The 11863-nt window shown below is 44.5% G+C and overlaps 1 protein-coding gene across 1 annotated transcript; it reads left to right on the top strand.

The window, feature by feature from the left end:
• Positions 1-2480: 2480 nt before the first annotated feature.
• LOC122319537 lies at positions 2481-3167 on the top strand. The gene has a single exon (XM_043206922.1). It carries the CDS (start codon positions 2481-2483, stop codon positions 3165-3167), a length of 687 nt encoding a protein of 228 aa, XP_043062857.1.
• The last annotated feature ends 8696 nt before the right edge of the window (positions 3168-11863 follow it).

Here is an 11863-nt window from a genome sequence, read left to right as displayed (position 1 = left end):
TACGGGGAGCAGCAACCATTTTCGTCGGGATTAGTTCCTCAAGTGCATGTCCAGGCATTTTCAGTAGCAGATGATCATAATAATCAAGCCCATTCTTGTCATGTTGCTAGTACTGACCAAGTTATTCTTGCTACTGCTGTCTTTTGGACAGTTTCAGCGCACGAGCGCTTTTAGATTCAGGATCTCAAATCAATTTTATGGCAGAGGACTTAGCACAGCGTTTTCGGTTACACAGGCAAGAATCATATCTAAATATCACTACTGCAGGGAAAAACGACTCGGTAGTACGGCACAAAGTCCACACGTCATTTCATTCTCGCGTCAATGCTAATAGTTTCGCTACCAATTTCATCTTATCAACCCGATCACGAAGTTAATTGTGCCCAATGGAGAATTCCGGCAAACATTGACCTGGCAGACCCTCGTTTTCACAAGAAAAAATGCAAAAGTTTCGCAAAAGTGGACTTACTGATTGGCGAAGAATCCTTTTTCGATCTTTTGAGCGTAGGCCAAATAAAATTGGGTTCTGAACATCCTTTACTTCAGAAAACTTTACTAGGATGGAATTTTTCGGGAAAGCTCACTCAACGCGCATCGAAGAACGCTCAGGTATGCAGCGTCTTTGGCAATGAAAATGTAAGTTCTCTCGACTCTCTGGTGGAACGATTTTGGGAATTGGAACTCGTTCCTGAGAGATCGAGGGCTGTTTATACAGCTGAACAACTTGCTTGCGAGCAGCACTTTGAGCAAACCGTACATGGGCTTTCGTCTGGTCGTTTTAAGGTGAAGTTGCCTAAATGGCAGAAAGATCCGAGTGTCTTAGGCTTATCCTTTGAATCGAAAGCGCAGATTTCTTGCATTGGAACGCAAGCTTGCAAATAATCGCGAGTTACATGACATGTATCAGGAGTTTATGAGAGAGTATCTTAACCTTAGGCATGTCACTGCTTCCAACACCTCCTCCAGAGAAACTCTATTACATTCCACATTAAAGTGTCTTGAGACCTGATAGTAGCTCCACAAAGTTGTGAATTGTTTTTGACGCTTCAAGTAAAACGTCAACCTCGATCTCATTAAATGAGACTCTAATGGTGGGTGCAACTATTCAGAGGGAGCTTTACGCCATTCTGGCAAGATTTCGTTTGCACAAATATGCCAAGTTAACATTGCAAATGAAGATAGAGATTTCAAACTTATCGTGTGGAGAGATAAATCAACGCAAGCTCTCCAAACATATCGCCTCAACACTGTCACTTATGGGACAGCCTCTGCTCCGTTTCTGGCCATCCGCCTCCTCTTTGAGCTATCAAAAATTTACGCTGAGTCACATCCTGTTGCATCAGAGGTGACGAAGGTTTTGGAGTTAGGTGGTTTTCATCTGGCCAAATGGGCAACAAATCACCCAAGTTTGATGACCAACCATGGATCAGAAAAATCTCTTATATTTAACACTTCTGAATCCGTTAAAACGTTTGGGATGAGATGGAACCCTCAAAATGATGCGTTTCATTATTGCTTGGAGGATTCGTTTCAGTCCTTACCACCAACTAAACGCAACATTTTGTCCGTCACAGCTCGTTTGTTTGACCGTTTGGGATTATTATGTCCATTGATTACACGAGCAAAAATCCTGCTTCAGGAACTGTGGCGACAGAAATTAGATTGAGACGATTTGGTTCCCATGAACTTGCATACCAGTTGGAACGAATTTAAGCAGAATTTACTAGCAATTAACAAGATCTCCATTCCTCGATATATCTGTCTGTCTGGCTATGACACTGTTCAAATCCACGGAATTGCTGTTGCATCGAGCCACGCCTACGGCTGTTGCATTTATATTCGTACCGTGGCTGGGACAAATAGGTTATCAAGACTTCTAACCGCAAAGTCTAGAGTGTCCCCACTAAAAACTAAGTCAATTCCAAGGCTCGAGCTGTGTACAGCGCATCTGCTGGCCAAATTATGGTCTCAAGTATCTCCTTTGCTTAACAAATTGGAGCTTGAAAGCATTTACTTCTGGTCGGACTCACAAGTCACATTATACTGGTTGAAGAGGGATCCATCCACTCTAGCAACATTTGTCGCAAATAGAGTATCTGAAATTTAAGAACTCACAGAGAATGTAGTTGGCGTCATGTGCCCACAAAAGAAAATCCGGCTGATTTAGTCTCACGTGAAACAGACTTAAAAGGTTTGAGGTGTACTCTATGGAAAAATGGACCGGAGCTTAATCCAAGTTGGGGGGAGATTGCTAAGTGCACCAATTCCGTATGATGCCAAGTTTCTACTATTACTGTCCTCAAAGTCAGAATTTGTTTCGCTCTTTCTTCGCTACCTGCATTGGACTCATTACCATGCCGGTGTCAAGGTGATGGTTTCACCTTCGAGGCAACAGATATGGCTGATCAATGCGCGAGAAGCATGAACGAAAATTGTCCGTAGCTGCGTTCACTAGTTTCGGTAACAGATATGGCTGATCAATGCGCGAGAAGCATGCACGAAAATTGTCCGTAGCTGCTTCACTGTTTCCGGTTGCCCAGATAATGGGCAATTTACCAGCCGATATGGTTCGAATGGAGCGCCCCTTTCTAGTTTGCGGAGTAGATTTTTGTGGTTCATTTTATGTGTCCTTAAAGGTCCGCGATAGACCTCCTATCAAAACTTATGTGGCCGTTTTTGTGTGGTTTTCGTCGAAGGCTGTTCACCTTGAACTTGTTGTCGACCTATCCACTGACAGCTTCTTATCCGTATTTAAAAGGTTCGTCGGGAGGAAAGGGGTGCCGGAGAAGGTGTACAGTGACAACGCCACGAACTTCGTAGGAGCGTGCAACGTGCTGAAGGAGCTGAGCGAAGCGTTTCACAGCAGTCGGGACGAGCTGAGCGGATACGCGGCTCAGAGAGGCGTCGAGTGGTGTTTCATACCGCCGAGGTCACCACACTTCGGAGGACTTTGGGAAGCAGCCGTCAAGTCAGCCAAAACCCAGTGGCTGCGAGGAGTCGGCAACGCCAAGCTCACAACGGACGAGTTAAGCACCCAACTGGTCGAGGTAGAGGCGCTGCTCAATACGCGTCCAATCGCGTCGCCGGGCACCGATCCCAACGATGGAGAGGCCCTAACACCAGGACACCTACTAATCGGGCAGCCTCTGATCACGCTGCCGCAATAATCCGTCACAGGAGGAGTTTGCAGCAAGGCCAGTTGCGCGTATTTGAAGCGGTGGCGAATGCTGTCCGCTCTCAAGCTGCAGTTTTGGGACGGCTGGTCCAAGGACTACATCGCCAGCCTGCAGAAGCGCAACAAATGGAGCGTCGGATGCCGCGATCTGGAGGTCGGTTGCCTAGTGGTCGTCCACGAGGACAACGTGCCCCCGCAGCGTTGTCTAACAGGCCGCGTGGTGGCAACAACAGCAGGCGAGGACGATAGAGTGCGTGTGGCGGAAGTTCGGACGTCTGAAGGCGTCATCAAGCGCGCCATCCACAAGCTGGCATTGCTGCCAGTGCATACTGCTCCTATGCGCTAGCTTGAGCGCACTGATAAGCTTTCGCCCTTCGTCGGATCAGAATGTTCGGATGCTGCTTGCGACAAGGGAGTCGTAAAACTGAAGTCGAAGCTGCTGGCTGCGCCCGCGCAATAAACATATTTGAACCGAACCTCTTGTCTTTGTCTTTCGGTGGAAATTTCCCAGCTAGGCTGCTAGCCGCCAGTCCCAATTTCTTAACACATTTTCTTCGGGAAAACTCTCCCGATTTTTCAGTATCTTTGTTCCGAAAAATAAGTTTTGGACGTAACTTGTATTATCTTAAAAGATAAGATTTCTTTTAAAATCCTAATCATTTTCCTCAGTGAATTCTTTGTCTGTAAACGTTGTCCGAGTTTTTGACTTAAATGGGATCGCTACTGTTCTATTTGTTGTCTCCTACCTTCAATACCCCTTGAGTTTTAAAATCATTCATAGGTTTTCCGTAGTTTGCATGTTGCTTGTGTCCTCTACGCTTTGTGCTGTTTCTTCATTTGTTGCGTCAGCATTCGTGTTGAGCTTTCCTTTTTATATACCTACTCATACTCGGCTAACTGTAATCGCCATCTAATCGCCCTTGTGATAATACTGCACCTAGTGCATAATTGCTTGCATCTGTAGTTAGAAAGAATGGTTGTTCGTAATTCGGATATGTAATGGTTTTGCATGTTCAAATGCGTTTTTATAGTCTTCCGATATCTCGACGGTTTTCTTTCTTTTTATTTGCTACGTCAGTGGTTTTGTTATTTTAGCTTAATCCTTAATAAATTTTCTATAGTAGCTTAAGAGTCCGATTAAAAATCTTATGTGTGTTCTTGTCGTGGGTTATAGGAATTTATTTAAGGCTTCTATTTTATTGGGGTTCGGTTTTATGCCTTCTGGAGTTACGATATGTCCCAAAAAGTCTAGCTTTTTGTAAGAACTCTTACTTGTCTTGCTGTATTTTTAAATTAGACATTTTGAGTTTTTCGAATACAAACTTTAGATCTTGAATGTTTTGTTGAAGCATGATGTCGTCCATATACATTGAACAATATTTTCCTACTGTATCTCCTAACAAGTTGTTAATGAACCTTTGGAATGTTTCGGGGTCATTTGTCAACCCAAATGGCATTCTCAAGAATTCAAAATGCCCTACTACTGCCGTGAAAGCTGTTTTCTCTATGTCTATTGGGTTCATTTCGTTTTCATGATACCCGCTTTTTAAGTCCAACGTAGAGAAATACTTTGCTTTTCTTAGCGAATCCAGTACTCCGTCAATTAATGGTGTTGGGTATTTGGCCTAAATTGTTTTTCATTCAATTTTGTCCAGAGTCGTCGCTTTTCTTGGGTACCAACCAAACGGGTGCTTTCCATGGTGAGCGGCTATTTCTGAATATACCTTGATCTAATAATTCGGGAAACTTGCTTCTTGATCCCTGCGTTTTCCTTTATAGAGTACGAATTAGGGTTGTTCGTCTGATAGTCTAATATCATGCTTTGTTCCTTTTGTTACCGACAATTGGTCACCGTCGTTAAAAAAAAGGGTTCTATATTGTTTACAAACTTTAAACATTTTTGCTTTTTCTTCCTTGTTAAGGTGTTCTGTTCTTATGTTGAGTCTAACTTTATTGATATTATTTGGTCAAACTTCAATTTGAATTCCGCGCCTTTTGAATGTTGTTAACATAACATATGTTGTATGATGCTGTCAGCTCGTACTAGCGAGTGAGTGGCAGATAGAAAGAAGAATATTGTAAAAAGAGTGAATAGAACAGATTGAAGAAGACTGAATTCGAAAAAAAAAAACCACGAGAAGTTAAAATCCACGAGGAGAAATAATTAAGAATTGTCATACAATCATTAATCAATAATTGTCATTTTTACTTTGCTCATAGTCTCGCACACGCATTTAAGATATTTGCCCTGCCAAACTCTCGTACCTAGCGTCCGCATAGAATTGTCGCTCGGGCATTTGCGCACAACTCATAGCAGTGTAGCTTTTTTTTTTTTTTTTTTTTTTAATGTTTTGCTTTTATTTATTGAATCTTCTCATTTACGAGACTAACAATAAGTGTATCAAATCTTATACTATAACCTAACTAGGAGTCATGTAGACTGAGACAGTGGCCCTGACAAGTTATGACTGGGTTGGAAGGTCTGTACGTTGCAAGCGGGTTCGGCTGGAGAGCCGAGTCAAGACCCTTGCTAGAGGATTTGGGTGGGCAGATAGTTTTTCATTGTACGACGCTTTTTGCTTGTCTATTTCATCTTTTACTGCGAGAATGCCGAGGTCCCTGTGGATGTTTTGGTTACGAATATACCATGGTGCCCCAGTGATAGTTCGCAGGATCTTTGATTGGGCTCGCTGAATGATGTCTATGTTGGTTCTGCTCGCGTTCCCCCACAGCTGGGACCCATACGTCCAGATTGGCTTAAGAGTGGAGTTGTAGAGCAGGACCTTGTAGTCCAGGCACAAGGGCGATCGTGAGTTTATAATCCAGTGGAGGCTGCTGGCTTTCAGTTTTAGGTGCAGTTTCTTGCATTTGATATGTCTATGCCATGTTAGACGTCTGTCGAGGTGGATGCCGAGATACGTTACTTCATTAACTTGGGGGATCTGCGTGCTATTCATACAGAGCGGAGGGCAAGTTTGTCTGTTAAGGGTAAACGTTATGTGTTTACACTTTTGTTCGTTTATATTAATACGCCAGTCAGATAGCCACTTCTCGACTACCACGAGATGGTTGGCGAGTTGGGTTGTTGCACGGACTGGGCATCTGCAGCGGCTAAGGATCGCAGTGTCGTCGGCGAAGGTGGATGTTGTTAGTCGGTCACTCGTGGGAATATCTGCTGTGTAAAGGACGAATAGAGTTGGCCCAAGTGCGCTACCTTGAGAGACCCCAGCTTCGATAGTGTAGCTATCCGAAATTGTTGTATTACATCTTACTGCGAAGGCTCTATTGTAGAGGTAGGATTCAAGGAGTTTATGGGTGTACCCGGGCAAGTGTGTTTTTATTTTAAGCATGAGACCTTTGAGCCAGACACGGTCGAATGCTTGAGATACGTCGAGAAATATCGCGCTGCAATATTCCCTATGTTCGAAGGCTGTGCGAATTTCTGATGTTATTCTGTTTACTTGCTCTATAGTTCCGTGTTTTGCTCTGAAGCCAAATTGATGGGCTGGAATAATGTTGTGGGCCCCCATGTATGGTATTATGCGCGTTAGAAGGCATTTTTCGAATAATTTGGACAGGCATGATAGTAAACTTATTGGTCTGTAAGATGACGGAATCGTGTGATCTTTTCCGGGCTTCGTTATCATTATAATTATTGATTTTTTCCATTTCCTTGGATAGTAGCCGAGACTTATGATTCCATTGAAGAGTTTACAGATGACCTCAATAGCACAGTACGGAAGTTCCATTATCATTTTTGTAGTTATTAGGTCACCGCCTGGAGCCTTTTTTGGTTTTAGCTCCCTGATGACTTTTTTGATCTCGTTCGGCTGAAATGTAGTTGGCGTGGATTCACTTTCGAGGTGGATTTGCGGAGGAACATAATCCTTTGCTGCAGGGTTCGGCTGGAATACGCCTCTGAGATGTAAGGCAAATGATTCGGCTCTATCTTTGTCGCTGCGGGCCCAGCACCCTGAAAAATTCCTTATAGGGGTGACGGTTTGAATTGGAGAGCTTAGATTTGGGTGAGCCCTCCACAAGGGATGCTTTGTGCTAGTTGGCGAGAGTTTTCCAATATATTTAAGTTGTTCATTTTCTGCTTCTTGCTTCAGGGCCCGGTTTAGATTGCGGGTGGCTTCAGTAAGACGTTGCTTTGAACATGGCGATCTGCTGGTTTGCCACGCTCGTCGCAGACGCCTCTTTTCCAGAACCAGCTGTTCAATTTGCCGGTTGGTTTTGAACTTCTTAAATTCCCCATCCTTCCGTTTTGGGGTTGAGATCCTAGCTGCTGTGACGAGTACCTCTTCCAGTGCGGCGGTGGAGCAGTCGATGTCCGCTTCGATGTTTAGTTGAGGAGTTAGCTCAATGTGGGAACTCACATACTTTCTGTATTTCATCCAGTTAGTGTTGTGCGACGTCAGCATGTGGGGGTGGTCCGCAGTTTCTGGGCTTTGAAGAAGGCTTATCAACAGAGGGGAGTGGTCATATGAGAGATCCGGTAGTGCTATGGCGCTTATTAAATTTCGTGGGATGTTTTTTGTCACCGCGAAATCAATTAGATCTGGGATCTTTTTTGGGTCTGCAGGCCAATATGTGGGGCTACCAGGGGAAACGTAGTCCAGTTTATTGCTCACCTTTATAAGTGCATTATACAGTTGCCTTCCCTTGGGAGTCACGAGGCGTGATCCCCAGTGCGTGTGTTTGGCGTTGTAGTCTCCTGCGGCTATGAAGCGATCCCCCAGAGTGTTGTAGAAGTCCATGAATTGACCTTCAGAGATGTTAAATCGAGGTGGGCAGTAGACAGCGGCAATGCAAAGGTTGCCGTTTCCTGAAATCACTTTTATGGACGTGGCTTGCAGGTAATTTGATGCAAACCTTTGATGAAAGTGGTGTTTGATGCGTTCTCTGATTAAAATGCCCGTTCCGCCGTGGGCCTTGCCATCCGGATGATCTGTGCGGTAAAAGGTATAGCCTCTTATATAGAAGTTATATCTCCCTGTGAGGTGCGTTTCAACCAGCAGCATGGCGTCGATGTGATTTACGCTTAGGAATTGAGTTATTTCAAGTTTATGCCGTGAAATACCGTTGGCATTCCACATGGATATACGTAGGTTAGTCATTTATTATTTGGACTGTTGTGCTACAAGCAACTGAATTACCATGTTCTGGTTCTGAACAAGGGTTTGCATGGTTGTTTTCATGAATGACATAAGTTCCATCATACTTTGTTGCATGGTGAACATCATAGATTCCAATTTGCTTTGCGGCTGCACTGGAACCTGCTGAACATTTTCTGAGTGAGGCTGGGGCGGATTTTCCATGCCTGTTCTTAGTGCTTCGGCGTAGGAGATTCCCTTAGTTGTATCTAGCTGCCCAAAAGATGATCTGGCTGCCTTGGCGAAATGTTGTTGGTGCGTAGCTGTCGCTCGTCGCATGCGACTCTTCAGCTCCTTGTAGACCGCACAGCCTCTGTAGTTTGCCGTATGGTTTCCTCCACAGTTGCCACATTTTTTCATTTGGGGGTCTTCTTTGTTTGCGGGGCAGTTTACGGAGTTGTGGAAGTCTCCGCAGACTACGCAGACCGTCCGAAGTGTGCAGTATGTCTTGGTGTGTCCATACTCTTGGCAGTTTGTGCATTGAACAGGGCCGTTGCGTTTGTGGGGTTCTTCCACGGTGATTCTTCGATGCAGTAAGAGCTGCAGCTTGTAGATCGGGTGCACTTCGTTTTTCTTTAAGGCTTTGCTATCTGGTTCGAGCTCTACCTTGAAAAGTGGTTGCGGTTTTTTGTTTCTGTTAACAATATTGCTAACATTTTTGGCACAGAAGCCCCTGGCCTTAAGGGCTTCCTGAATTTCGGAGGGGGTGACGTCAGGTTCTATACCTTTTAGCACAACTTGCAGTCCCTTGCTGCTTTTTAGTTGATAGGTGTAAACGTTCTTTTTTGTGTCTTCCAGGTACTTAGACACAGCTCGGAAGTGTTCTTCGGACTTCGTTTGAACCTTTGTTTCGTGTATGTTCCCTTTAATAAGCGGAACAACATGGAAATTCTCGTCCCCGACCAGCGCAACAATTTTGTTGACCAGGGCGCTTGAACTTTTTTCCCTTATGTAAATAGGTGGGGGCTTAGGTTTCCTTTGGGTCTCCTGCCCCAACTCTGGTTGGTTGTTGTCCGCCTCTGCTAAGATGGAGAAACGGTTTTCATTGGAGCTCCTCGTTTGATCGGTGCTTTTGTTGGTTCGATTGATCTTTGGTTTATTGCCAACCGTGTTGGGTGGACTAAGCTTGCGCTTAATCTGGATGTAGCGGTCCATGCCGGTCTGTATAGCTGGGCCCGCTTGTTGCTTATCGTGGCTAACTGTTTTTGTTGCCATTTTATTTTGTTGTGCGGCTATTGGGACCGAACTCGCAGTATTGGTAGTTTGTTTAATTATTGGTGGTGAGTTTACTGCAGAAATTTTAGCACTGCTTGTTGTTGGAGCTTCATTCAGCGAAGCCGGCGGTGATGGGGTTTGGCATTGGTAACTCCATGATGCGGGAGTTGGGGTGAGCAGAGAGGGTGAGCAAGAGCTGGCTCTCTTGCTGTCGACGGTCAGTAGAGTCGAGTTGCTCTTTGTCGACTTCTGATTTTGATCTATATCTCTAGTTGAGAAATAGGAGTAGCAAGCATTTCTTGGGTTGACGGAGCTTCTACGCTCATTCTTTTGATCGCTGCTCATTTTTTCGAGCTTGTTATGCGTGGCACTTATTTGTTTAAATTAAATTAAATCAAATTTTGAATTTAATTTTGAAATTACGCGCCCAACGTTCGCACCTCAGCACTGGTCTTACGGTTGATGTGGCAACGCCACTCGCTCATGATCGCCCACCGAGATAAGTTGGCAGCGCTGTCAGCTGTTTTATCAGCTCCAAGAATTGCAAACTTATATATTTTGCTAACCACCTGCAACACGCGGTCATTCAGCACGCCTAGGTTACGCGCAGAACTATGGCACAAGTCCACCGTTTGTTTTTGCAGATTTGCCGCTAACACTGTTCAGCACAACCACGTTAACACGAGATTTACGCGCAGCGCTATCGAAAGACGTCCGCTTCCACGAATGTGTAGACTTTTATCCAGTGTAGCTGACGGCTATATTTAAGGGACTCTCGCTGCATCCCTGGACGTCGTTTGAGTGGACATACCATCCTCCAAGTGTCATTACCATAGTTGGAGTCGACATCTCGGTTACAAGTTAACAAATCTTAAGTGTAAATACTAATTACCAGTACATTTCTTGAACTGTATAATAAAAAAAATTACTGCTGGGTTGGCAAGTCGTTTCGACGTAGGCGTGATCGGCTGCTTAGCCTTGTTAGACTCCTCGCGAGCTGGTTAGGATGCGTTGATAGCTTGTTAAGGTACTTTTCCTTGTTTTGCGCAATTTCCTCTTTTACAGGTGGCACGTTTAGATCTTTGTGAATGCTGGCGATTCAAACATACCACGGTGCCCCAGTGATAGTTCTCAATATCTTCGTCTGGGCTCTCTGAACGATATCGATGTTGCTGTTGCTGGCATTTTCCCATAGCTTGCAGCCGTAAGTCCAGATTAGTTTTAGCACTGAGTTGTAGAGAAGCACCTTGAAGTCCAAACTGAGCGGTGAGCGGGAGTTGATAAGCCAATGAAGGCTGTTGGCATTCAGTTTTAAATGAGTTCTCTTGGCTTCGATGTGTCGGCGCCAAGTTAGTCTTCTATCGAGGTGTACTCCCAGGTACGTCACTTCGTTTGCTGTTGGAAGTGCGACGTTGTTCAGCGTGAGCGGTGGACAATCTTGCCTGTTAAGGGTGAAAGTTACTTGCTTTCATTTTTGTTCGTTTACCTTTATACGCCAGTCGGATAACCACTTTTCCACGTCGACCAGGAAGATGGCTAGCTGAGATGATGCTTTGATTGGGCATCTAGAGCGGCTGAGAATAGCTTTGTCATCCGCAAATGTTAAAACTGTCAGGTTCATCTAGAATATCGCAGAGCTGTATTCCCGTTTTTCAAATGCGTTTCGTATTTCTGATGTTATGCGGTTAACTTGCTCAATCCGAAAACCAAATTGGTGTGCTGGTATTGTGTTGTGCGTGTTAAGGAATGGAGTAATAGTCAGAGACAGAAGGGATTTTTCGAAAAGTTTCGATAAGCAGGATAGAAGGCTTATGGGTCTGTACGAGGATGGAACAGTACGATATTTTCCCGGCTTTGGTATCATTATTATTGTTGACTTTTTCCATCTTCCTGAAAAGTAGCCAAGTTTGTTAATAGCGTTGAAGCACTGGGTAATGCTGTATACGGCACAGTAAGGCAGCTCGATAATCATCTTAGGGGTAATTAGGTCGCACCCTGCAGAATTTTTTGGGTTCAGATGTTCTTTGATGATTTTTGGGATTTCGTTTGAGCGAAACACAACTGGTGCATGATGATGCTGGGAGTCGTCTGTTGCGGGCGGAATTTCGAACGTGTTTGTTGCAGAATTCGGTTGGAAGACTTTTTGTAGATGAGTGGCAAATGTGCTGGCTCTATTTTTGTCGCTACGGGCCCTACAACCTGTGTGGTTTCTAATATGGACCACTGGTACTGTGGGTGAGCCAAGAGTTGGGTGAGCTTTCCACAGTGAGTTTTTTTTTTTATTTTTCAAAATAAGTAAGAGCTTGGGCAAGCTCTT

Source organism: Drosophila yakuba, chromosome 2R (assembly GCF_016746365.2).
Source record: "Drosophila yakuba strain Tai18E2 chromosome 2R, Prin_Dyak_Tai18E2_2.1, whole genome shotgun sequence".
NCBI classification, from domain to species: domain Eukaryota; kingdom Metazoa; phylum Arthropoda; class Insecta; order Diptera; family Drosophilidae; genus Drosophila; species Drosophila yakuba.
This window is presented reverse-complemented; position numbering and strand designations above follow the sequence as displayed.